The following is a 26,913-nucleotide window of genomic DNA, read 5'->3' as shown; positions in this document are numbered from 1 at the left end:
GTTCGTTCGTCGCGCGTCGCGCGCTCGCTCGTCGCACCTCGACCGCGCGCTTCTGCGCGTTCGCGCGTCCGCGCGCGACGACGCTCGCGGATTCCGGATTAAAGTGCAAGAGCACGCTCTTCCACCGCGCGAACGTCCCTCGACCGACGCACAGCCGCAAAACGCCGAAGGAGACGCGATCGTCGCTCGCGCGCTCGCGCGCGTCGTCCGCGCCGCCGACGCCGCGGCCGGCGAAGCGGAGTCGAAGCGACATGGCGCGAAGTGACGCGACGCGCGCCACTCGACGTCGCGCCGAATCGAAGAAAACATGCGCGCGCGCGTCGAGCGACGCGAGCGCGACGCGCGGGCGCCGACGAGACACGCGCAGGTGACGCCGCAACACGCGCGGGCGACGCACGAGCGCGGGACGCGACGGGCGAGGGCGTGCATCGCGTGGATGACGCTCGGGTTGATGACGCTGTGCGCGGCGCCGCGGGCGTGGTACGCGTCGTACATCGACGTGTTCGGCGAGCGGGGGGGGCAGTCGATCGGGGATCGGATCGAGGCGAGGATACGGGCGCGGGAGGCGGCGCGGGAGGCGGCGCGGGCGGCGGCGATGGAGGCGAGGGGGAGACGCGGATTCGGATGGTTCGGCGGCGCGCGAGGCGCGGCGGCGCGCGCGGACGACGGAGGGAGCGCGAGGCGCGGAGGCGCGAACGATGCGATGGAGATGGTGGCGACGCGCGAGACGAAGGCGCGGGATGAGCGGGGAGATGGGTCGAGGGAGGCGCGAGCGCCGACGGACGAACGGGAGACGCAACTGTTGGAAAGTCTTCAAGAGCGACTGCGTAAGGCGAACGACGAGCGGGATTCCATCATTTATCTCGTGCGTAAGATACAAGGGAAATCGCCGGACGGCGATCAGGTGAAGACGGAGCTCACGGAGGAGGAGATTGACGAGCTCACGGAGAGGTTGGCGCTCGCGAGCGAATCAAAATCGCTGTTGAAAAAGATTGGGTTAGGGCGTTGACGCGGCGCGCGCACTGCGAATTACTGCTAGTACTATCATTAATTGTGATTCTATTCTTCTTCTGTTGTATCCAGGTAGGCGTTCCAGCTTTGACGCATCGCGGCTTCGATGTTCGCCGCCTCGTCTTGGGCTCTAGCGCGAATCGAAAAACAAGATTCGGTTTCACGCTTCTGCGCACCCAGGTTGGAAGTGTCGCCCTCACTCGTGACGTTCATCTGCAACTTTATGATCACAGAGTTTTCGATCCATATCGAGCTCACATCACTCCAAGAGATGTACCACGCGCAAGTCGGCGCGCGCGCCGGCATGGCCCCGTCCATCTCCGGCGTCCGAACGCACAACGCGCGCTTGTCGGTGACAAGCAACAAATATTCACCGAAAATGTCATGCATCGAGGAGAATGAGTCTTTCACGCCCGGACAGTAAGAAATGCCCAGTGTTCGACTGGACACGACGCATGTGCGCATGCAATAAACACCCAACGCGTCGTGCGCATCCCATCTTCGAATGATGCCATCCGATCGCACGGCGATGGGGAGGCGTTTAATGCACGCTTTTGAGACATTATTCGTGGTGATGATGTCCCACGCGGCAGTCTGTACGCCTTTAGCGGCATTGGCTACGCCTTCGACCGTCTTTGAGGCGAGAGCTAACGCGCCAGCGGTCGGTTTAGCTACCAAGTCGGCGACGCCTCGAGCGCATCCTTTACACCCGCCCACGACGCCGCCTTCCATGCAACCTTTTACAGGGCTGACGAAAAGGCCGATAATTCCCTTAGAAATACCACCCCCCAGTCGTTTCAGACCAACGAATACACTTTTCGCAAAGTTGCCCTGACCGTCGCTTCTGCTTCCTCGGCCGACGACAGAAGATGGCAAACGAGCCAAAGGCGCCGTACGAGAAGGCGCGAGTACGCCGAAGCCGGTTTCGACCGCCTTGCTCACTGCATCTAGACCCGTGGAAACGTTTGTCAGCGTGTGCATCGATGTCATGACACTGAGCGTTTGCGCTATCATTTGTGACTTGAAATAGTTTCGGAATTCGCGAATCAAATTCGAACGAAGTATGCTCTCATCGAATTTATCAAATTTGTTGAGCACCAAATGCAGGCGCTGTAAACTTGCAAACGTCAACGCGGCGATCATCCGAGCGTCGGCGTCTGCAGGTCGGATATCGGAATTTGGAGCAAACGTGACAACAAAAGATGTCGGTTCCACGTATAAAGTGGCGATATTCAGCAAACTATCTTGTGAGGTTTGCTTTCCAACAAACGTTTCGCGTGGCGCGATGGCGGAACCTGCTGAAGCGTTGCGTTGTGGAAGTTGCGTTTGGAGGAGTCTGCAAAAGTTCAAGATTGTCCAGACGAGATCTTCACCGGCGCGAATCACGAGGCCTTTCTTCGTTGTCGTTAGTTGGACGTGATAAACATCGATCGAGTCACCACCGATATGAGAATTCATACTCAAAGTAGCGTACGCTTCAAGCAAGTGCCCGTCCGCCGGGTCGTGCCAAACGAAGACTGGATAGCTTGCGTCATGCGTGCTAAAATCTATCTGCAGTGCACCAATTCTGAGATAACTATAGACAGAACTGCTGTTGATTAAGTTGATTCCGTGCCTGATCATCACGTCGTCGATCGTGAGATGGAATAACTCGACGAATGAGTCGCGGAGGCGATCGATGATTGTTACGGAGAAGCCAGCCAAATTGACAGAGATGTGCGTTTCTTGCTGCCGCGCGTACAACGTCAATGCTTTCGCTTGATTCGTCATTTCAGTCGTGAAAGAAAAGTTGTCAAACGTTATCGTTTTATCAACCACGAAGATCACGAACGATGCGTCACGCCATTCACCAATAATCGTTGCCTGTAACGTGCGCTTGCCTAGTTCTCCAAATTGCATGTCGCCGAGGTGCATGAAACCCTTGAATCGCGAGCTGAACGCGTTTATCTCTATGATGACGTGATCCCCTGTATTGTTCGATATCTCCAAAAATTTCCGCTTTCGAAATGCGAGCTCCGCGGCGTTTGCCTCGAGCTCCTGTTTTTTCAAGTTGTCCAATCTCATAGGAATACCTGGGACGCTCCACGCCCAAGATATCGCTGAGAACGGGCGAATTGCAAAAGACTGTCCTACGCCGTGTGAGGCTTTCTTAATACCTTGCAGTAGTCGCACGGTGGACTTTTGCACCGACTTCTTTTCTACGTCCTCAAAGTCGTTCGCTTTCACTTGTCGAATGAGTAAAGGTTCGTGCAAATGGTTTTTGATCATGATTGGCGCCTTCTGCAGAGATGCTCCGTCGCCCCCCCTAAAAAAGACCCTGAAGCAACCGTGCTCACCGCGCTCGACAAGAAACTGAACGATGATAGGTGCCTTGAAATTTACGTTTTCGCCAGACTCGTCGATACCTCCAAGTCTTCTAAATGCATTAATTTCATCCGCCAAGGGGGAGGCACCTTGTGGGATGCTCCACATCGCTCCAGAATAGCGCACCAAATTCTGCAGCGGCGAACTCCAAAGTATATCTTTTCCTTCCGAATGACACGACATATCCGCTATTTGAATCGCGGCTTGATTAAGCACGGCTTCAACTTCGTCTACGCTTTTCGAAGACTTAATATCCAAAGAAAACGGCGTGGGATATGAACCTGGCTCGAGTATCTTGTGTTCCATAGTGTTTGAGCGAATCGCGAGAGGAATTCGAGTCAAGTTGATCGCCACGAGCACGGGTTGTAAAACAACTTCAAGCGTTGGCCATGTCGCGGCGTTGGTGTTTTGACCCTCCCATAATACTACGGAACATTGAAAGGCAAGTTCGTCCCCACTTGCTGTCATAAGCGTAAACATCACGGGCTCAGAACTTGGTGAAATTTTCACTAGTACTGGAGACGAATCGATACAAAAACCGAGCACAAATTCTTTGCTCGAAACTTTGGCGAGGGTTTTCGCACTCGATTTCAGAAACATGGCAGGTTGCGACTCGCCTTTGGGTACCCCAACGTATGCATCTATGTGCGCGTTTGTCGTACTTGTGCCAGCGACCCACGCCAAACACTTAATGTCGATCGGTGATGCATTTGTAACCATCAGCACATTGCGATACGTCAGACTCAAGAGATGCTGCGAAGGATCATCGTTGAATTTATCACCCGCCATTCTAGTTCTACACGTCTCCATCAACAGCATAGAAACCACATACGGATAGCCTTTGATGTTCAACCAGTTTACCTGTGGCGCCGGTGGACTTCCAGCCGGGGTGACATCTAGACGCAGCGGCCTGTCGTTACTAAGGCTGAGATAATCTTCGAACAAAGACACGAGCACCTCTATTGTATCACAGTTTGCATCGATCGCCGTGATACGTTTCGTTTCGTTCGCGGCAAGATGCATGGCAATTCTTTCTTCGCCATTGGCGTACAAAACAACTTGCGACGGACAATCCATCAATGAGACAACGTGAACAGGGGCAACGACACGAATCTTGACGCCTGGAATAGCACCTATCGCGCTACTTTGCACATCATTCGACAATTCTTCTTTGACCAAAAGAAAGTGATCGTGCAGGTTGTTGTAAGCAAGCGCACAGTTGCCTTGCTCTGATAACACGTCACGAATATCCAGCGCGTCATCTCTCTCGGTAAACGACGGAGCGGTAATTGATGCGACGTCAGCCCCCGTGCGTAACGCCAACATGTAGGACTCGGTTCGTGAACAAGAAGGTAGCGTAAGACGTCCGTGTACCGCCAACGTGCCGTGCCAATCTTCGATGAAATCTCGCTTCATGTTATGAAGGGAAACGCGCGATTCAATTTCTTCAGCTGATTTCAATCGAACGACACGACGAAACCATCGTCGGCGACGGGTTGCACGACCTTTACTTTTGTCTGATCCACGAGGCGGTGGCCACTTCCTTAGCCAAATAGCACCGTACGCCCAACCGTCGTCATTCACCAGATTTGGTGGTTTGTCGAGCTCCCACGGTCCTTCAAATCTGAAACCTTTTGGAGCTTTGACGTCTGGAAACCGTTTTTGCGAACCTCGTCCACTTTTATGCCTGCTATAACGAGCTTTTACGATAGCGTCTTTTGGAGCACGCCATCCTCTCAACGGGTAATATCGTTCCGATTCAAATACTTCTATATCCGCGACATCGCTCGGCGACTCATACTTCTCACTCAGAGATATGTCCAAATTAGAAGTCGTGAGTTCTCTCTTCATAGCTGGATGAACATCAACGAATATATCAGAATCTGTTTCGTTTTCGCACGAAACATAGCTCAAAAGATGCCCCTTTTGACTGTCAAAGACTAAATCGTGAGTCTTGTGACGAACAACGTGTGAAGCGCCTAGATTAAGACGCACTTGCTCAAACGGCCCGGAAGGAGAAAACGAAATGGCGAGAATTGACTCTCCAGCTTGTAATTCTTGCTTTATATGATCTATATGAGTGCGGTTATCGATCCAAAACTCGCGAATACCTTCGTCATCCAAAGAATGAATGCACATCCTGTCATTAAGTCTATGCATAGATGGAATGACGTTCGAAATCACGCCTGGACTCGTGCGCTTGATTTTCTCCTTCAAGAACGACCATCCACCAGTACTCAGTTGGCCGTTTTGAATAAGCGCCAATTCTCTTTCATCATTATTGCGAAATCGTCTGTTCGATTTCCATGCAACATCCGGAGGCACTTCTGCAAGTTTTGTCAAATCCTCGCGAACACAAACGACGCAATCGGTGGAAGGCATTTCGGCGCTCGCCGCAACCACGTTACCAACTGCAACGTAACCGTCTGGTGCAATGGGCTTCCAAAATGAGACATCATTTTTATCGCTCGTCCAAATATTTTCGAACCCCGAGGGAAAAGCAGTCGGTGCCCGCTGATCTGAATTATGTTCTAAGACAACTGCCATGAGCGCACTGCGAGGCGCGATGAGGCCGGGCAAGAGGATGGTCCCAAAAGGTACGAGTTTATACTCGTTTTCAGCTCTACTCGAACAAAACTTATATCTCGTCTCGAGTTCATACGTCGATGGGACGTGCGGCTTCCAAGCACTTAGGGCACTTTTACTTTGCTGATGATCTCTTGTCCACCATTGCTTCACCATGTCATTCGTACGACACACGATGAGAGGTGGTGATTCAACTTGTAATTTACTCTTGATAATCGTTTTCTGCGGACTCTTTAAGAGTTGATACAACTCTACCGTTTCTGTGACTGGCGTCGCATTCAAACCTTCCACCACTCGAGCGCGCAGCTTAATTCTCACGGAGTCACCATTGCCTGCAGCACAGTCTATCCAGCTTCCAGTTTTACCGCCAATCCATCCACCGCGTTGTTGTTCGATTGGAGCTTCAAAGTCACCACTGAAGCTCAATGTTTCGCCATTTGGCCCAATATGAGAAATTTCGACGATAATGGTGATATCGTCATTGTTGATGAACTCGCTATCACTATCGCGATGGAAAAAAGGATGAGGGATCGGTAACTTTGCTGAGCCGCGCGTAACGCCGATGGGTAATGGATCGGTACGATGACCCTGCAAAGCCTCATCCCAAATCTTGAAAGTTATGCGGGGGTAAAGCCAGTCATCCAACGAGTCAATTGCCACGATATCCATCATCAGGTATGCGATAATGAGCTGTTCGTCACCGTGATGATTCATGTCATCAACGACGTCAGTCATACCGCGCATCGTCTGCTCATTTGATGCACTCTCGAATCCAGAATTTGCTTCGGTTTCAGCGGCATGTACCAAATGCGAAATGCTATTTCCAGGCGGTACTTCTTGTATATTGCCATTCAGTTCGCGAACCCATAAGTCGCGTCCCGTGGAATTCACAATGACGTTGTTTTGCACGGCTTCGTAAGCCAACAAATGTGCAATTTTTGAGTTTTTGTCGCGTGGTTTCTTAAACTGCATCACGGCATCCACTGCGTCAACTATGGAGGCTTGATTGACGATTATCTCAATCTTCTTTTTACTTTCAATGAACATGTCCAACCCCGCGGGATTCACGCCCGAAACATCATTTTTTGAGTCATCCAACAGAACCGAAAACTTCCACGGCGCCACAATGGGTTCTAGACTGTATCCCAGTCGCGTATTTCTATGCAGGAGAGACAGCGAAGAATCTAACGACAGATTCAATTTCGACGTTTTCGTACAACTCAACTTCGTTTTTTCCAATCGAAGCAAGAAGAGCATCTGGTTGCGAAACAATCTTTCAAATGAGAGTCCGACGCTCACAAGAGGCACGTCGAATTTCATAATGAAATTTGGCATTTGTACTTGCCCCCTTAACGAAGAGCTTTCTAGGAAGCCGATATCAAAGCCGAAATCGGGCGTCATGCCAGTCGTCAAAACACTCATAACGAAATTTTTCGTGTGATCATTTGTGATCCAGAAGTGCGTGGTGTCTGTAGCATTTTCGTCAACTGTCCAAACAGAGTTGTCTGTAGTCCAGTTCCTTTGATGCATGTAAGATACCAATTCTGCTCGGACGCAGACGATCGAGTCATTCACAGAAGGCTCGTTATCTTCAGTGGTGACAACAAACCCGACGCTCACAAACCCGGCGCATGGCACTGGTTTCCAAATTGTCAAACGCTGTGTGGTGCCGTACGTACGCGCTGAAGCAACTTTTTCATATGACTCTGGTTGTCGAAAAGTACGTTTATCGTCCGCGAACACTCTACTGCTTAAAGGCGGAAGTTTGCCCACACTCATGCAGTGTCCGGTGGATACATAACCCGTAGGCGGAATGACTTCCCAAAACCCAACAGTTGACTTCGCGTTTTGTGCCATGCCAATCTTTTTGAAATTCACCGCGGTGGCACACTCGCACTCCTTTTCCTGCAGCTTTATCTTCTCCTTGGTTCCCGTCGAAACTTTGCGTTGAAATCCAGGAGGGGAGCGAATGTCGTACGCGTAAGGCCGAATATTCGACTTCGAGACCACCACGAATCCGCGGACTCTGTTATTCATTTGCCACAACGTTGTATTCGATTGACTGAAATCTCCGTACAAGCGAAAGTTTGCGAGTGTAGACGCTTGACCGATGTTCGTCACGAGCTCTTCTCGAATACACCGGACGACGTCCAGCGACGGTTCATCCGCATCCGATACTGACGCAATATCGCCTAAGCTCACGAAACCCGTCGGTGCGATCGGGCGCCACAGGCAAGGATTTGCGGTGCCTTTGACTTTCTCAAATCTCTCTGGCAACGTGCACAGAGCGGGCGCATCCCGAACGATCAAAACTTGCGTTTCAGGAGCTCCTCCTTCAGACTTCACGACATCAGATAGTATGGCGTAACCAGGTGGAGCAACGGGTCTCCAGATAGAGTAGGAAGTATTGCTACCGGCTTGATTTTGTCGGAGCACACCCGCCTCAGTTACTTTTTTTGTTAAAGTGGTTGCATGTCCTGCCCAGACACACGAATACACGCCGGTTTGCAAGATGGGCGCAATTGCAAATGATCGCTCAATACGTTCCGTGAAATTCTTCAAGATACAAATCCTGTTGGGACTCAACTGCATCTTGATAGGTGTCACACACCCCGTGCAAGTTGTGGTGCCGCCATCACGCGATACAACGTGCATTGTCACGCTTGCTGGTTCCAGAAGCGGTGGTTTCATAGTGTCCTTCGTACGAAGACGAAGTAGCTGATAAGTTCCCGTCGTGTTCAATTCTTCGTCCCGAATTATTGCCACATCGACTCCAAACATCAAGTTGATCTGATCAGCTCTCAATTCTTCACCGATGACTATATGTACGCATGACACATCCACCTCGACCAACAGCGGTTTCTTTTTAATTTCCTTCATTCTTCGCCCTGGTCCTTCTTCTGCACGCTTTGTTGCGGCATCAATAACTGGTGTGCTTTCAACAAGACCATCGTGAACCGGTATCAACTCTTCTTCGGTCTCGTCAAAGGAAACACTCTTACCGAGGGAGTAACTACCGCCGGGCATCATTTTGATAAACCTTGACAATGTTGAGCGTGTACAATTGAAGGTGACGTTTTCAATCTTCAGCGTTGCGCCATGACCGATAATAATGCGTGGCATCGTCTTGCGTCGAGAGCCATGGGAATAATGACGAATGATCGCTCCTTTGCCATCGGCGAATTTTATGGTATGTCCACCTCCGCGCAGCACATATTTGCCAGCAACAATTTTGGGATCGTCGGCCAGCAGTCTCGTACTTTTCGTCAGAGTGACATCCTTATCGAGATGGAAGTCACTGCCGTGCACGCACTTAATGTCTTGAGGAAGAATCGTACTGGCTAAAAAGACCCCTCCAAATTTTCGAGGTGCGAAAGTCCGTATGGTATCCAAAATGATTCCCACACGCAGCAATACTTCTACATGCTGTAGCGAAATTCGCAGGCGCGTGCTGTCATCATTCACACCGAGCGTCAAATGAAGCAATGGTAATTTCGGAGAACCCGCATAGAGAACGTGCTTGACTTTAAGGTTCTGGGATTGTCGAGAATTATCGTCGACGCCAATCATATCCACGGTAGCGTCGAGATTGATTCCAGACTTGCGATTCAAGTTTTTTACGACAAACACGTCGACGCCAACTACCTTTATCGTTGAGAGGGGACGACTTTGCATCGGTAGCCGGAAGACGCGGAGTTTTGCGCTGCTCAGAATAACGCTCAATTCCATCGACTTCAACGATGCCGGCGCGAGCACGTCTGAAACAGGGAGCGGTCCGACGCTACCCCATCTGATAGGATTTTCCACTTTGACGTTCGGCCGAACTTTACTCAACTGAATGTTCTTGATGGAATCGTGGATACATCGAAATTCGCTACCGGATAAGTCGAGGAAAATAGGCTGCACTCTGATTTTGTTCTTATCATCGAGTTCATTCACGATTGCGGGGCCACTGTCAATTCTCTTCCGCAAAGACAATTTCACACCAAACGGCTTCTGCGTAATTTTAGAAACGCTTTCTCTCCGCTTCTCCGCAAATGAGATGACACTTACTTCAAACTCTGACACGCTCAATGCCGTTGTTTGCCAAAATATTGAATGCGCTTCATTGATTGCTTTCGAAGAAAATGATCTGGTGATTTCTACACATCCTGAGTTGATGACGACGTCGTGATTTGACTCGCCCTCGCTGAGGGCGACGGGCAAGGTGATCCTTTGATCGTCCATCTTGATCAAGAGACGGGATTTGAGCACTTGAAATCCAGCTCGAGGTCGTGCACATGGGTGGACGTACTTTTCAATATGATCAGGTCTTATTTGACGAAAGAATGCGAACCACGATCCAATTTCCTTCATCTCAGGAGTCATAACTATGTCCAAATTTCCGAGCTCGATCTCCCACGACACATCGGCCCCGTCTAATTCTTCTCCTCTGTCGTACACGTCATTACGTAAAAGTATGATGTTTGAGCTCGACTCGGGTGAAGGTTGTAGATTCCAAGCGCCCCGAGCTTGCATCTGTCCCGTCGCAAGTTTTATGGTGCCAACGCTTACGCTTGTTTCACGTGTTGGAGGACTGATAATGGTGCTCCAATACGAATCTTCGGCACGCAACACTAGCACAGGAACATCCATCTCTTTGTCGTGATCATAAAAGCCATTCGCAGTCACTGCCGCAACGTTCACGCGTATCTCGCGTTTGATCCGTTTTACGAGCTTGCCAGAAATCATGATGCGCGACGATACATCAGGCATGATCTTAATAATCTTGAAACCGGGTGGACGCAGTCTGAATCTCAACGAGATCAATGCAAGGAGCGTGGGCCGACGAATATTCATCACTAACTCTTTGTGAATGTCGACTTCGATCAGCTTGTCCAATCCGCAATATTGGGGATCGCTCTGATGGCGAACGGCGACCGTGACTGTAAGTAGGGGTTGACCGGAGCCCTGTCCTCCAATTCCGGCGATGCACTCGCGTCCAAGACCTTCACTTGCATATCTGTCGTACAAAACGAGTGAGTTTGCTTTTATATGATGGACTTTCACGGTACGAGCCAACGACGAGTCGTAGTTGAGCTCGTCGAAACAAAGGCTTGCGAGCGCTCGTTCAGAATCTGATTCGTCATTTATCACAGCGGAATCATCTTCGGATGGATGTGCTTTGAGAGGTGCAAAAACATGAACAGACAGCTTTTCGGCGCCGACACTTAAAATCACTTGAGTCTTCGACAGCTTGCCGTTCTTTGCAGCATTTGTCAGCCTAGTGATATTTTCGCGAGCGACGCCGTTAATCCGTGCGTACCATGCATCGAACAGGACCGTGTCGCGAGATCTCGCATCATCATCGTCAATATCAAACATCACGCTGAGACTATCATCCGACATAGCTGAAATCATTAACTCGTCCAAAGAATGCACAGTTTCACCGATAGTGAGTACGTCCTTGTGCAAGGAGAGTTTCGCGCAAATGTCACTTCGCAATTTGCTCGCCCCGTTGCTTTCCATGAGGTTGATGTGAATTGTTCGACTTTTGAGCCCATTAATCGTTCTAATATCCATAGAACTATTGTTTTGCAACGATATCGTCGCCGGTATCCAACACACTTCGCCGCTTTCATCCAATTGCAGCAGCAGCACTCGGACCTCGTTTTCGGTGACAACCGCGGCGACGTGTTCCTCACTTATGGACGTTGTTGGCTTCAATGCCTTGACCAAAGAACGGATCTTAAACACTCGCACAGGAGAAACCGAAATATCAATGGCGCTGAACTTTGAGTGCACCTTGAGATTCGGCGCATCGGATGCGGCATTCAAATTTTGAATCACGACGGTGTTTGACGACGGTGCACTCAACAGCGGAAGTATTATCTGTTCATCTTCCACAGGTCGGTTCGAATTCGTATCCCATTCATCGTCGATAAATCCGACTTGGAATCCTGTGCATTGAAATGAGAAAACATTGTGTTCTTTTGCTAGTGAGCTCTCGATGCCAGCTGAAACTGGCGTCATAGACTCAATTACCGTTGTACCAAGGTCTATGCGTAAGTTTACGCCGTCGCCATCCAAAATAATCACGGGACCGTGAACTCGCGCGTCTAATCGCACTCTTGGTCTGATTTTGAACTCATCTGCCTGCTTTTCGATGGAGTGTGTGTGATTGCGCTGTTTCGCTTCATCGTCGTAAATGAAAGATTCGAGATATGCCGTCGTCACTTTGTGTCGCACAGCCACTCGCGCCACTCTATCTAAAGGCTCTCGCAATAAGTGCACGATCGACTGCCTCATCTGAAACTTTATGAAGATATCTTCTTCTGTCTCGACATCGCCTTTGACTATTTGCAATTGCACCGCGTTACACTCGGACGCCTTGTCCCATAACGCAACTTGTGAACGATCGAGAGAGGTCGCTCTCTCTTCATTATCAGTGGTCTTACTGGAATCGAGTAGTGTCCCTTCCGGGCTTACGATCGCCAATCGGCGGATAGAAACGCGTTGTTCTCGTCGTCCAGAACCTCGCAGCGTTCCCAAACTGACTTCATGGACACCTATTCTAAAAATCTCCTGCTCACCGATTGGATTGTCAACCTCGTCATCAACCATGCAAACTAATACTTTTTCAACATTCACCACTCCGGATAGCTCAACCGAAGAGTGCACGGCTTCTTCTTCTAGAGCCACCATTCGCTGGCTCAATTGCACCGTATTCTCTAGACTTTCTCGCCAGTTTGAATCATCATCTTCTTCCGGTTGCGACTTTCGCAAACGCTTTTGCCTCTCGACTAATAATGCTGTCGAGTCGCGTTTGTTAACTGCTCGAGCAAGACCACGAATCGGCGCCGACAGCCCTTTCAATACCTTTGCCGTGTTCTTCGCACCACCGCCCGCGAGACCGACGACTGCTCTGACGACGCGACGTTTGCCAAAGCGAGCCGCTCGTTCTCTCGCTACCGCCGCTTTCACCCCGCCAGACTCCCGGTATTCTACGTGCGCCAGCGTTCGGAAAGTAATAATACTCTGCAGGGGAATACCTTCTTCGATTTCATCAATTTCTGTCGACATCCCAATCTTCAGTTTAGGTGGCCAAAGCTTATTGCGTCGCTCGGCGCGTTCGGCGATTAGACACTCTGGAGGTGGCGGTGCAGAGCGCAAATGCTTGACGTATAAAGGAATATAACGCTGGCGAGCCTCAGTTATGCGCACCATAGCGCTAACACTAGATTTAAAGTCCAATCCACGCCGTTTACGTATTTCGTCGACGTGCATCTGAACGCCGGCGCCCGCGAAACGCCACCATAAACGCGCATTTCCTTTGACGCCGACCCTTGGGCGTATATGCGCATACGTGTACCGCACGCGACTGGTGCGTAAATTGGAGTACATGTTGTAAAACACCTTAAGCTGCGTTGACTTGATGCTGATTTGAATAGAATTTATATCCATCCGTAATTGATGCAGCGGCGTGTTGGTGTCCTCGGCGTGACCTCTTCTCGCGTACGTCGCCGTTCCTCGTAACGGTCCGAATACGTACGATTGCGGTATCACGACATCGCCGCTGGTGCCTTCTTTCATGCGCTCGCCAACCTCGGTATTGAAGACCGCGGACATTTGCCGCACGAATTGGTCTTCGCGGATGCCTCGCCAACCGTCCGGCGTCTCTGACGCGACTGACGGCGAATTGAAATCGGCGTACACGCCGACGCGCTCTAACGCAATCATCTTTCGTAAACTGTCGGCGAAACCGCCGACTTTGAAGTCATTTTCGAAATCTTCTCCAACGGTCGTCAGCGACACGCGTTCGAGCACGAGTCCCATTCCCCACGGAACGCCCGCTCCGTACTCGCCCTCGATTCTGACGTGCACGTTTGAAATTTCAATCAGAACGTTCGCCAGGGCGACGTCGATGAGCCCAGCGATCGCGCTCCTCTTCCTCACCCCATCCTGCGCGCTCTCCCTGCCGTCCTCCGCCTCCAAAGCCTCCGCGTTCACCGCCGGATTCCACTTCAACCACGCCCGCTCCGCCGCGTCCGCCGCCCTGCGCGCCGTCCTCAACGCCTTCACCCGCTGTCTCTCCCTCCGCTCCTCCTCGCTCTCCCGCGCCTCGTCGTCTCCGTTCACATCGATCTCCCCCACGACGTACACCCCGTGAAACGTCACTCGCACCGCCTCCTTCCCCAAGTTCCTCCACGGCACGCGCACGCGCAGCTCGTCCACGAATCCGCACCGCACCCGCGCGCTCGGCTCGTCCAATATCTTCGTCAGCGCCGACGCCCGCACCCGCACCCGCCGTATCCGCACGTCTCCGTTCAGCACGCCCACGCGCACGTCGTCGCGATCGACGCCCTCGAGCACGCGCCCGAGCCTCGCGTTCAGTTGGTCCGCCAACAACCGCTCGAACACCATCGTCGTCCGTCGCGACGCGCGCGCGCCTCGATCGCGCGCGCGAACGCCGCGCGGACGTCGAGCGACGGACGACGCCTCGCTCGCGGTCCGTCGCGCGCGCCGCGGCGCGACGACGGGTCCGTCGCGCGACCGCGACTGAAGCGTCAGTCGCTCGCACTGTTTACCGATACGACGCAGTCCTCGTCCGGTAAATAGGTACACGCACCGTCCTAATATGAACGCTGAGGTCATAAAGTACCTCCAATTGCGCTGTGTAGCGGTCCTCGTCCGACCGAGCCGTTGACGCGACGCGTCGTCGCGCGTCCGCGCACGCCGACGCGCGACGACGGCGGCGCCATGCTGCCGCCGCCGCGCGGACTCGGCGCGCGCGGACTCGATCGCGGCGCACCCGGCGCGTTTCGCGGACGCGCGACGACGCGCGACGACGGCGCGCGACGACGAGGGACGGGACGACGCACGACGACGACGACGACGACGACGACGACGACGACGGGCGCGCGCGGACGCGCGGTGCGGTCGATCAAGGAACCGAACGGCGCGAGCGGCGCGCAGAGCGCGAGCGGTGGGGCCTCGACGAGCGCGAGCGGTGGCGACGGCAAGGGCGGGGGGTGGGGGAAGTGGTTCGACAAGGCGAGCGAGCTGACGAGACGAGCGACGGCGACGACGGCGACGTGGGCGCAGTCGACGCAGAACGTGGTGACGAAGGAGATGAATGAGAAGGCGAAGTTGATACAGCCGTCGATGAACGTGGCGGTCGATCACTTTGGGCCGACGGCGAGGCAGATTAATAATTTGTTGAAGCCGGTGACGGAGCCGATTAGAAAGGAGTGGATGAATCTCAAGCCGGAGACGCGACGGGTGATGAAGGGTGGGTTTTTCGGCGCTTTTTTTGGGAATTTGGTTCTCGGTTGGCCCGCGCGCGCCGACCGCAAGCGGTTGCGGGCGAAGGTGGAGCAAATGCACTTAGAGCGCGCGAAGATGCTCGTGGACGACTTTTCGCTCGAGCGCGAAGTGCTCAGCTTGAACGCGGAGAACAGAAGACTTGAAAAGCGCACGCTTCGAGCGGAGATGGCTCTGAACGCGATCAAGCGTCGATTGGGAGAGTACGTGGTGGCTCCGAAAGATGAGACCCACTTCGCCGATCCCAATCTGTCGGGAGTGATGCCGGGCGCGCCGTGGGCGAACGATCTTCTCGACGCCGTCGGTTCGCGCGTCGAGAGCGCTAGACCGTCGTACACGTCTGAACCCAAGCCCACGGCGGTGAATTCGATTTCATCTGGAAAGGACGGATGGAGTCGCGACGAGGCGTGGGCGCAAGGGTTTTTGAGCGCCTCCGCCGAGGCGTCGAGCGACGGCGTCGACGGTGGGCGCCCGACGGCGCTTTAAAACGCACCCGCGCGAGCGTACTTTTTTGCACCGAAAAGCCCGCGTAATGAATTCTTCAACGCAACCGAGTTCTTACATTACAATAAATACATCAACACAGAAGTTTTCTTCCCACCTACTTTTCCTCCACGACCCAACTCCTCAACGCCTCGAGCGTCTCCAACTCGTCGTCTTCGAGCAAATCAAACTCCGCCGCCTCTTCAAGCTTCGCCACCGCCTGCGCGCGCAGCTTGTCCCCTAAATCGATCGCACCGCTTCTCGGCGCACCGATGCGACACGCGACTTCGCATATCTCCGCCACCGCGCGCGGTGCCGACGCTTTCATCACCGCGGGCAGCATGTACGTCACGGATTTCGCGTTCGCGCCGTCGCGCGCGTCCAAATCCTCCCCGTAGTACCAATTAAACGCCTCCAGCGTCTTAAACTCCCCCCCCGTCACCTCACCCCAAATCGTCAGCGCGCGTTCGAGCTTCGTCTCCACCCATCGCGCGCGTTTCGCGTCGTACTCCGCGAAGAGCGCCGTCACGTTTGGAAACTTTTTATACCCTCGGTTCGGGTCCCACGCCTCGCTCGCCCTCGCCTCCTCCTTCGCCCGTCGCAGCGCCTCTCCGCTCGCGCGCGCGTCATCGCGCGCCTCCTCGACGCGCGCCGTCGCCTCTCGCTCGCTCGTCGCCGCCGGCGCCGGCGCGGGCGGTCGAAACGCCTCGGCGCGCGCTCGAGCCTCGAGCCTTCGCGCGCGCTCGAGCTCGACCTCGCGCGCGTCCCGGCGCTTCTCCAGCTTGCGCCGCTGCGCGGACGCCGCGCCGCGCTTGCACGTGCACGGCACCGCGCGCATGCGTCGCGTCGCGTCGCGTCGCGTCGCGTCGCGTCGCGTCGCGTCGCGTCGCGTCGCGCGCGCGTGTGACGACGACTAGGACGCTACGAATGAATTACAAACCGCGCGCGCGCGAACGCGCGCGCGCGCGCGATCGATCGACGCGCGCGCGCGATCACTTGACGCTCGCGCGCTCGACGTAGGGCGCGAACGCGCTGACGCCGTGCGCGCTGGCGGGGACGACGTACTCGGGACGCTTCCACGGGACGACCTTGAACCGGCCGGTGCGCGTGCGGACGCCGGGAGAGACGGCGCCCTTGCCCTTGTAGAAACCCTTCTTGGCGAGCTTCGTCGTGAGGGCGTTGAAACCGACGCGACGGGCGCGACGGGCGAGGGCGGCGGCGGTGGCGAAGACCATGACGCGCGCCGCGGAGTGGGGAGGGTCGGGCGCGCGGCGCGCGGCGAGGTCGAGCGGCGGCGCGACGTTCGCTAAGTGGCTCTCGTGAGACTACAATCGATGGACGCGAGCTGAGTGGTTATCGTTGTGGTTTGGTGATATATCGCGTCGAGTCCGCGGACTCGATGGTGCTCACTCGCTCTTCGTACTCGCGCTCCGCCGTCGCCGCGTCTTGCACGACTTCGTCGGACGGAGTTTTCGGCACAAAGCACAAGTCTCTGAATCGTCGAGCCATATTCACTTGCTGCTCGCGCGTGCGATCGAGGTTCGCTTGGTAGCTGAGCTGCGGCAACACGTACATTTGATGATGCACGTTGCGTAAAGCTTCCATGTCGATCGTGCTCCCCGCGCCGACGGTTTTTCTGATGGCGCGCGACTGCGACATGCGAATCATGTAAAAGTCGCTGCTTCGCATGTCACATCCATTCTCGCGCACGATGCACGCGTTTTTCGCCGTCGTTTCGTGGCACTTACACGCCAGCGGGCAGGCGTAATGCGGTGTCGAACCGACTGGGACGTTTGCAGACTGTTGCTCGAAAAAGAATGGTCTGTAACCCACGCGAACGGTGTTCCAACTCGAGTCATTCTTGATCGCGTGCTCTAAGCCGTCGATGTCGAACCCCGCGTTGGCGTCCACGCGATCGGGTGAAACCGTTATCGCATCTTCTTCGACGATGGTCACCGTCTTGTACTGGTACTTGACGGCGTCGAGGAGCGCGTGCACGTGCGACATCGACGCCTTGTGCCAGTGATCCGCGGCCGCGCGCCCGTAGCACGGATCGATGTCGGCGCCGTGCACCGTCGTCACCTTCCCCGCCCACTGCAATGGGAGCACTATTTTATCGCACTTCATGCAGATGACGTACACGTGATCGCTCAACGCCGCCAGTCGCGCGCCGGCGTCTGAAATCTTCGTGCACCCCTCCTCGCCTAGCTTTGAGTGACACCCCGGCGTCCACGGCGACCCCATCCTCGCGGCGTAAGCAGCCTCTCTCAAAGCTTTATTCCGTTTCGCGCACGTATACTCCGGCGCTTCATTAAACACCACTAGACCGCTCTCGGCTTCGCTCTGCCCGACGGCGGCCGCGGCGGCCGCGGCGCGTCTCGGCGCGGCGCGTCTCGGCGCGCCGCGCCGCCGCGTCCCGCCCGAACGCGCCTCCCCACCGAGCGCCGCCGCGCGCACCCCACGCTCGCGCCCGCTCATCTCCGCACCGTGCGCGCGCGCGCACGCCCCCAAGCCCACCAGCGCCGCGACGCACGCCGCCGCCGCGAGCGCGCGTCGTCCTCGCGCGCTCGCCCTCGCGCCGCCGTCGTCGCCCCCCCCCCGCGCCCCATTCGCGCCGCACTCCGCCCCCGAGCTCGCCGCGATCAACGCCGCGCGTTCGCGCGCGTCTTCCTCGTCCCCCGCGCGCCACGCGCGAAGCGCCTCGCTCGAAAACGACGCCATCGCCGTCGTCAACATCCACCGTCAACACCCAACTCGAACTCACGCCTCTCGTCGACCGCGCGTCGCGTCGCTCGCGTCCGCGCGCCGCGCGCGCGTCGACGCGCCTTCGTCCGGGCTTCGCCGCGACCGTCCGCGCCGTCGCCGTCGCCGTCGCGACCCGCCGCGCTCTGCCGCGCGCGCCCCCCGCGTCGTCGACGCGCGCGCATCCATCGCCCGCGCGCGCGAAAAGTGCGCCTCCGACGCGCGTTCGAGGACGTTTTAAACCTATCATCTCCACGCGCGCGTCCCGAAATAAATCCATGTCGGGCGTCGCGAAATGGCGATTACGGGCGCGATCGTCGGCCGCGAACGCGCGGCTTCCCTAGCGCGCGTCCGATCGCGTCGCGACGCGCGTCACACGCCCGCGCGCGCCGCGTCCGGGACGCGCGCGTCGAACGATGCGCGCGCACGCGATCGCGCCCTCGCCGCGCGCGCTCGCGGGCGCGCCGCGCGCGCGCGGACGCGCGACGACGGCGACGCGCATCGTTGTCGCGCGCGCGGCGACGGCGACGGGGGCGGCGACGGGGACGCGCGCGCGAGACAGATGCGACCGGACGCGCGCGAGCGCGCGGATGGACGCGTCGAGCGCGCGCGCGGCGTCGAATCGCGAGCGCGCGCGCGTCGTGGGGGCGCGGGGGGGGAGGTTCGCGAGGGTGGACGCGGGACGCGGGACGCGGACGCGCGGGGAAGGCGGTCGACGCGGTTTCGAGCGCGCGCGGGCGCACGGTGGGGAATTTCACTCGTGTTGTGGGCACTCGTGCGGTAAGGCGCGGGGCGCGCGGGCGATGGACGGCGCGATGAGCGCGGACGAGGACGAGTTCGTGTCGCAGGCGGGGATGATGGCGGCGACGAGCTCCGGGGAGTTTGCACCGCGCGGACGCACGGAGAGGGCGCTGGATGCGATGTTTAACGCCACTGGTTTGCACGCGGTGGCGGATTTCCTGCGCGGGAACGCGGCGGTGGCGGTGGTGTCGTGGGCGCTGTTTCTCGTCGCGGGGGCGGCGCACGTGGCGACGCACGTCGGCGGCGGCGGATTGGTGGAGACGACGATGGCGGCGAACGTCAGTCGGGTGTGCACGATTCTGGTTTACGTGTTGGCGGGGACGCCCGAGTTTGTGGACGTGACGTACGAGCTCGCGGTGGGGAACGTGAACATTCACGTGCTCACGACGTTGGCCGTGTTCGGCACCGTGCTCTTGGGGTGCGCGATGGAGGGCGCGCTGCTCTTGGTGCTCTTCGCCCTGGCGCACTTCGTGGAGGATCGATTGACGCTGCACGCTCGGGGGGATTTGAAGGCGTTGTGGGGCACGGTGCCCACGACGGCGGACGTCGTGCAGTTGCTCGCCGATGGGACGCCGGATTTGACGACGCTCCGAGAGATGCCCGCGGCGGACGTCGACGTTGGGACGATGATTTTCGTCAAGGCTGGACAGCAAGTGCCGTTGGATGGTATGGTTGTCCACGGCAGCGCGTTAGTGAGCATTCAACACATCACCGGTGAGGCTTTGCCGGTGATGAAGAGATACGGCGATGAGATTCCCGCCGGCGCGATGAACACCGACGGCGTGCTCGTGGTGAAGAGCTTGAGATCGAGCGAGGAGAGCACACCGGCGCGAATCGCGCGACTCACCGAGGCTGCGCAGCGGCGTCGTCCGAAAGTCTCACGATTGATCGATAGCATAGGAGACCGCTACAGTAAGGCGATATTGGCCATCACCTTTATTACCATGGCCGCGGCGCCGATGGTGCTCGGGATTCCATTTTTGGGTCGCGGCGGTGCCATGTATCGCAGCTTTGCGTTTTTATCCTCCGCAGCGCCGTGTGCATTGTTGATGTCGCCGCTCGTGTACGTGGCGGCCATCGGGGCCATGGCTCGGCGAGGTGTGCTCATTCGAGGCGGCTTGACTCTCGACGCTTTGGCCGAAGTCGGCGCGGTGGCGCTCGATAAGACGGGAACCATCACGACGGGGCAAATGAGCTGCACGAATATCACACAATTTGAAGACGGTGCGCAACACGACACTGCTCCGAGCGCGTCAGTCAAGGCTCTGGCGTACGCGCTGAGCCTCGAACGCGGTTCGTCCCACCCGATTGCCGCCGCGGTGACGCAAGCGGCGCGGGGGATCATTTTGCCAGACGTCGGTCCCGTGACGGATTACAAAGTCATCGCGGGGAGTGGTGTGGAAGGCACGATCGACGGCAAGCGTGCGCGATTCGGTAGCTCCGAGTTTGCGCTCGAGCTGTGTAACACTGGCGCTGCGGAATGCTCCGCCGAGGTCATCGCGCAAGAGGGCGAAGTGCTCTCTGTGCTCGCGATTGAGGGCGAAAGCCCGGCGCTGTTTAGGTTTAGTGATACGCTTAATTTGCAGGCGCCCGATGCCATCGAGTCCCTGCGTACTGGCAAGTGCCGACGGAGATGGTGGGAGGTGGCGAGCGACTCGACGGGTATGGAGTTGGCCATGCTCACGGGCGACAACAAGACGAGCGCCATAGCCATGGCTGAGGAGATCAAGTTGAAACCGGAAGACGTACACGCCGGATTGACTCCGTCTCAAAAGCTTGCACTGGTTGAATCAATGCGAGAGCGCGTGAAATCCAAGCAATATCCTCGCGTGGCCATGGTTGGCGATGGTATCAACGATGCCCCAGCGCTCGCCGCCGCGGATGTCGGCGTCGCCATCGCGTCGACGCCGAGCGATGCCGCCGCGAGTGCGGCGGATGTACTGTTGCTCACTAAAGACGAAGGAGGCATCTCTCAATTACCAGAGCTGTTTTCCATCGCCGAGCGCACGCGACGCACTTTACGACAAAACATCGCACTCGCCGTGGTATCAATCTTGGGGTCAGCTATTCCCGCTCTCTTCGGCGCGTTTCCGCTATGGTTGGCGGTATTGCTGCACGAAGGCGCGACCCTCATGGTGGCGATGAACTCAGTGCGTTTGCTTGTCACGTTCGGGCGACAGCCGTTGTCCAAGAGTACTACCGTGGCCCTCACGACGTTCACCGTGTTTTGTTGCTTGGGCGCAGCGTACTCGGTGTGCAGCGAAGCGATTGCCATTTGGGTCAAACATTTGCACGTCGCACACTGGATGAGCGTAATCACGGCGTTTAAGTCTGCATGGGCTGGTCTATTAGCCGGTTGCTTGCACACGCTCACGGGGCCAGACCACTTAGCGGCACTCACGCCACTGACAGTGGGACCGAGCAGAGCGCAAAACGCGTTGATGGGCGCGCTTTGGGGGCTCGGGCATAACACGGGTCAAATTTTATTTGGATGTATTTTCATCGCTTTGAGGGATAAATTACCGCTCAACTTGGAAGTTATCGGTCAGTTTGGACAAGGAATCGTCGGTTTGACGCTCATTATTATTGGCGCTATTGGCTTTTGGGAAAGCATGGGCGGTCACTCGCACTCACATTCACACTCACACTCACACTCGCATTCGCACTCGCATGGGAGCGATGTGCCCGCGAAGCGCGATAGCAGCTTCATCTCATGGACGTATATTACTGGCACCATCCATGGATTACAACCGGATTCATTGTTTCTGCTTTTACCTGCCCTGGCGCTCCCTCGCGTCGAGGCGATTTCTTTTTTGGCGACGTTCTTCATCGGAACCATTATCGCCATGGGGACGTACACGTACTGCATTGGTGCGGGTACGGCAGCGTTGGAGAAGAATAATCCCAAGTTTGTGAGCTATATCGCTCGTGGATCGAGCGCCGTCGCGCTCGCCTTCGGTGTATTATTTGTCATCAGCGCCGTATTTGGTCTTGATTTGATTTTTTAGCAATTTGCAATACGTTAGGCAATCAAATATAAGCGCACGCACGAAGGAACGTTCGGTGATTCAGGTGACTAGTTCTTATAACATTATCAAGCGTCGTTTACGAGCGTTTAGGCTTGTACGGAGCGAACAGGACCGCCGAGTTATGCCCGCCAAAGCCAAAAGAATTGGACAAAGCAACCTTCACGTCGAGCTTTTCTCTCGTTGTGCCAACCAACATCGAGGTGTCAACGCCTTCATCTGGGGTTTCGAGGTTCTTGTTGGGGTGAACTTCGCCGCTAGTGATGGCTTTGATGCATACGACGGCTTCGACGGCGGAAGCTGCGCCGAGCAAGTGCCCGATCAAGCTCTTGGTGCTATTAATCTTCGCCCCCGACGCCTTGAACTTCTTTTGCAACACACGGAGTTCCGCCATATCGCCGGCCGGCGTGGACGTGGCGTGAGCGTTGATGTAGTTGACATCTTCCGCCTTCACGCCAGTCATCTCGAGCGCCTTGTCGATGGCAAAGTTGACGCCCACGCCATCCGGTCGAGGCTCAGTCATGTGGTGAGCGTCACACGTCGCAAACCCGCCCAAAACTTCAGCTACGATGGGCGCACCGCGCGCCAATGCGCTTTCCAAAGATTCGAGTACGAGAACGCCCGCACCTTCACCCATAACGAATCCGTCTCGGTTCGCGTCCCACGGTCTCGAAGCCGCCGCGGGGTCATCGTTGCGCGTGCTCAACGCCTTCGCCGCGGAGAAACCCGCCATACCGATGGGAATGACAGCCGCGTCGCTCGCCCCGGCGAGCATCAAGTTCGCCTCTCCGTTTTGAATGTGCATGATGCTATTCAAGATGCAAAAGTTGCCCGTCGCACACGCGGACGCGATCGAATAATTCGGCCCCATGAATCCAATATCCATCGCCGTCAGCGCGCTTCCCATATTCGTAATCGCAAACGGAATGCAAAACGGGTTCATCTTTCTGTGTCCCTGCGTCACGAGATTCTCCGTGGCCGTCGCGAATGTTTGCATCCCCCCCATCGCACTACCAATCAGACATCCACTCAACGCTTTATCGACGTAATGTTCCCCCGACTCGTCGTTCCAGTTCACCTTTGCCGACTCCAGCGCTCGCTTCGCCGCGACGATCATGTACGCAATGTACGGATCCACCCTGCGCGCCATCTTTTTATTCATATAATCCCCACAATCGAACGCTTTTATCTCCCCCGCGAACTTCGTTCCGATCTCTCCGGTGTCCCATTTATCGATCGTCGCGATCGCGCTCTCCCCTCGGCACAGCTTTTCGTACATCTCATCCACGTCGTCCCCGTGCGCCGTCACCGCCCCCATCCCCGTGATCACCACGCGCTTCTTTCCCAGGTGATTCAGCAGGTCGACGTCGCCCTGCGCGCGCGTCGCGACGCCGTCGCCGCGCTTCGCGCTTCGCGCGACGCGTCCGAGCGCGCGTCGTCCCGTCCCGTCGCATCGGCCTCGGCGCGCGCTTTCGAGCGTCGACGCGCGCGAGCTCGCGCGCGGGCGCGGCGCGCGCGCGCGCATCGCGTGCGAGTGCATCGTCGTCGTGTGCGCGCCGACGGGCGGCGTCGCGCGACGCGGTGTGCGGCGCGCGCGCGTCGTTGTTCGCTTTTCTTATCCAGAACAGGGTTTTGGCGCGGCCTGCGCGGCGCGTTCAAACGCGACGGGAGACGCGAACGCGATTACAAGGCTAAGACGCGTCGTCGTCGGAATCGACGTCGCCGTACTCCCACTGACCGACCCTCGCGCGACGCGCGGACTCCTGGGCGTCGACCATGGCGTCGAAGACGTCGCGATCGAGACGACGGGCGGCGGCGCGGCGGTGGACGCGCGCAAAGCCGGCGCGAAGGAGGTCGAGGGCGACGGATTCAGCGGCGCGAGCGTTGGCGTCGGGGAATAATGTGAGCGAGAACGCGGGCTGTGCGTCGATTTCCCATGGTTTTGTGGTGGGGAAACGATCGCGGGCGTCGATTCGGGCGTGGAAAGCCTGGCCAGAGATGAGTTTGCCGACGTGCGAAGCGGCGGCGTAGCCGTAATCGGAATCGATGCGAGGAATCTTGAGGAAGGAAAGCGCGCAGAAGTTGGCCATGGGTGGGATAGCAACTGTGGTGACCGTTGGATCCTTCAAAGGTCGAAGACGATTGAAACCGATGTCCTCGACGTTGCCAAAGTCGCAGTAGAAGACGCTGACGGGCTTATCACCGACGCGCTTCGCGGTGACGATGGCTCTCGCCCACTTGTCATCTCCGGTGAACTTGGCGGCGACGGCATCGCCAGGCTTTGGTTCGAACACGCCATCGTGCGGCTTGCTCGTGTCCACGCCGTCGTAAAGCTCGGCGAGTTTGTCCGTGACCTCTTGAATCTTACTCCCATCTAACTTCTGCACGAAGAATCGGCCCCCGGCGACGCACTCGGTGACGCCGACTCGCACGAGTTCGCCGGTCGAACTATCCTCAGGCCCGTCTACTTCGACGATCGGAGGGGTCCAGTCTTTCCATAAACCAGCCTTGACTTCCCGTGCCGCGGCTTCAATGTCCGCGAGCGCGCGACCGTAGTGAACGCGATCCACCGGGAACGCCGGGTGCAAGCTTCCTAATCCGGCTCGAAGGAGTTCTTCACCGAGATTTAATCGCCCGTTGTCCGCAAATAAGGTGCCAAGGAAAATTCCAGTTCTATCCACGGAGTCTACCACGATTTCCACCTCTCGCTGAAGAATTCGAGAACGCGTGTACGCCAACGCCTCGGCGGCGTACGGCTCGTCGCGCTGGGGACAGCGAACGCCCGCCAAGCAAAAGGCGATCACCGCGCCTTCTTTGGGAATTGAAACTCGAATTTTGTGTCCAGCGGCGACGTAGTCTACCATAGCGACGCACTTACCCGCGCGTTGCAAAAACGGCAAAAACGTCTTCGCCTTATGCGCGTTGATGCTAAAATCATTCGTCCTGTGTACAGGCGCCTCGCGATTCTTGTTGTGCATTCCCTTTTTGCTCTCCACGCCCTTCTTTTCCGCCGCGATGAGCTCATCGTAGTCTGCCGCACGTTCTTCCTCAGAACGGTGACGAATGCACGACGCGAAACCGCGCATGAGAAGCATCTCTGAAACGTTGAGCGGGTCACCGCCCGTCTTGTTGTTTGGCAGCTTCACCGTGGCGAAGTGCAACGTTCGTTCGTTCGCACCTTCTCCAATCTTGCGTGCGTAATCCATATTAATCGATACGGTGCGCCCGATCAGACGCGAGATCAAAAACTCTTTTGCCTCTATCGCCCAAGGTTCGTGATTGGACTTGTCATCTCGTGAGTTGGAAATTCTAGGCGCCCGAATCGACGACAGATTGATTCGTCTCTCAGACGTATCCGGCCCTGACGTCGGCACCACGGAAATGCAATCACCGCTGATGACTTCTACTACTCTGGCATCGAAGACTTTCGTCGTCATCGCGTTCAAGGAAGATATTGGCGGGACGTATCCATGCCAAAGTCGCAACTGCTGATCCTTGGCCATCTTCTCCGCCGCGCGAAGCGTCGCCGCGCCACCGATCAACGCCGCCGCACTCGCCTCGTGCACTTGCGCGAGACCTAGCCGACACAACTCTTCGCCGACGTTCACGAACGACGTATCGTTCACGTCCGCGGGCAAGATTGAACCGATGAAATTATTACGACGATCGAGACCTTCCAAAATCACCCGCACGTCTCGATGCAGGAGCGCCATCTCCGTGAAATGCTTCGCCGCGAGCGCGAACGGCTCTGGACCTTGATCTGTCCCATCTTCGTTCTTCGCCCCCTTGCGCCCGACGGACGGCACTGAAATCCCACCGATAGACAACGTGATATTCTGATCGCGCGTCGCGCCGTCCCCCGTCAGCACAAGCTTCACCGTCCCACCGTTCAGCACGTAATCCACCACCGCGGGCGTCGGTTTCATCCGCAACGCACCCAGCACGTCCTCCGCTTTCATCGCCTGCACGACCGTTCGCTGACTCGCCGCCGCGAGCACCGCGGGATCCTTACTCCACATCCCCGCCTCGGCTTCTCGCGCCTCGAGTTCGCGTCGTTCCAACTCCTCCGCGTTCGCCACCGCTCGATCGTTCCCCCCGGGCGCCTTCACCTTGGCCAGCCCCTTAGACACTTGCATCACGCTCACGTTTTCCCCGCTCTCCGTGAACACGACGCCGAACTCGCGATTTATCGACTCCACCGCGTACTCGACGCGAAACGACACGCGTCGTCCCGCGAGCGCGCGCCGCAGCGACGCCCTCGACTCGCGCGCGAACGCCTCGTCCGCGCTCGACCCGTCGCGGCGACCGAGACGCGGCGCGACGATACCGGCGAGCGTGAGCGTTTTTTCGACGCCGGGCGGGGCCTGCGAGCGCGAGAATCGTCGCGAGAGTGGTCAGTTTCGCGCGATCGGGCAACCGTCGCGTCGACATCGCGCGACGAAATCGGTCGGTACGGCGCGCGAACGCACCCCTGGCGCGCACGGTGCGGCGATGATGACTTGATCACCGCTGGGGACGGCTTTGACGACGCCTCGGAGCCATCCGGTGGACATGGTGACGCGATCTCGCGATGGATGTCGCGTCGCGGTGTGCGGCG

The 26,913-nt window shown here is 56.7% G+C and overlaps 6 protein-coding genes across 6 annotated transcripts; 2 read left to right on the top strand and 4 right to left on the bottom strand.

The window, feature by feature from the left end:
* Positions 1-1,050: 1,050 nt before the first annotated feature.
* Positions 1,051-14,364, bottom strand: OSTLU_27430 (predicted protein; the record flags this gene model as incomplete). Its single annotated transcript, XM_001421211.1, has 1 exon — positions 1,051-14,364. The coding sequence occupies one exon, from the start codon at positions 14,362-14,364 to the stop codon at positions 1,060-1,062; it is 13,305 nt and encodes a 4,434-aa protein (XP_001421248.1). The 3' UTR covers positions 1,051-1,059.
* Positions 14,365-14,680: 316 nt separating this feature from the next.
* OSTLU_25504 (predicted protein) lies at positions 14,681-15,864 on the top strand. The gene has a single exon (XM_001421391.1). It carries the CDS (start codon positions 14,701-14,703, stop codon positions 15,748-15,750), a length of 1,050 nt encoding a protein of 349 aa, XP_001421428.1. The 5' UTR covers positions 14,681-14,700; the 3' UTR covers positions 15,751-15,864.
* A 1-nt stretch (position 15,865) lies between these two features.
* Positions 15,866-18,468, bottom strand: OSTLU_18062 (predicted protein; the record flags this gene model as incomplete). The annotated part of the gene is made up of 2 exons (XM_001421210.1): positions 15,866-16,537; positions 17,158-18,468. The coding sequence occupies 2 exons, from the start codon at positions 18,466-18,468 to the stop codon at positions 15,866-15,868; spliced, it is 1,983 nt and encodes a 660-aa protein (XP_001421247.1).
* Positions 18,469-19,304: 836 nt separating this feature from the next.
* HMA1 (P-ATPase family transporter: cadmium/zinc ion; heavy metal translocating P-type ATPase family-like protein) lies at positions 19,305-22,298 on the top strand (the record flags this gene model as incomplete). The annotated part of the gene is made up of 1 exon (XM_001421390.1): positions 19,305-22,298. One exon carries the CDS (start codon positions 19,305-19,307, stop codon positions 22,296-22,298), a length of 2,994 nt encoding a protein of 997 aa, XP_001421427.1.
* A 97-nt stretch (positions 22,299-22,395) lies between these two features.
* On the bottom strand, positions 22,396-23,634 carry OSTLU_13257 (predicted protein; the record flags this gene model as incomplete). Its single annotated transcript, XM_001421209.1, has 1 exon — positions 22,396-23,634. The coding sequence occupies one exon, from the start codon at positions 23,632-23,634 to the stop codon at positions 22,396-22,398; it is 1,239 nt and encodes a 412-aa protein (XP_001421246.1).
* Positions 23,635-24,007: 373 nt separating this feature from the next.
* OSTLU_43237 (predicted protein) lies at positions 24,008-26,869 on the bottom strand (the record flags this gene model as incomplete). Its single annotated transcript, XM_001421208.1, has 2 exons — positions 24,008-26,680; positions 26,786-26,869. 2 exons carry the CDS (start codon positions 26,867-26,869, stop codon positions 24,008-24,010), a joined length of 2,757 nt encoding a protein of 918 aa, XP_001421245.1.
* Between the last annotated feature and the right edge of the window lie 44 nt (positions 26,870-26,913).

This window comes from Ostreococcus lucimarinus, chromosome 14, assembly GCF_000092065.1.
Source record: "Ostreococcus lucimarinus CCE9901 chromosome 14, complete sequence".
Lineage (NCBI taxonomy): Eukaryota > Viridiplantae > Chlorophyta > Mamiellophyceae > Mamiellales > Bathycoccaceae > Ostreococcus > Ostreococcus sp. 'lucimarinus'.
Note: the sequence above shows the minus strand (reverse complement) of the source record. Positions and strands in the feature narration are given on the sequence as shown.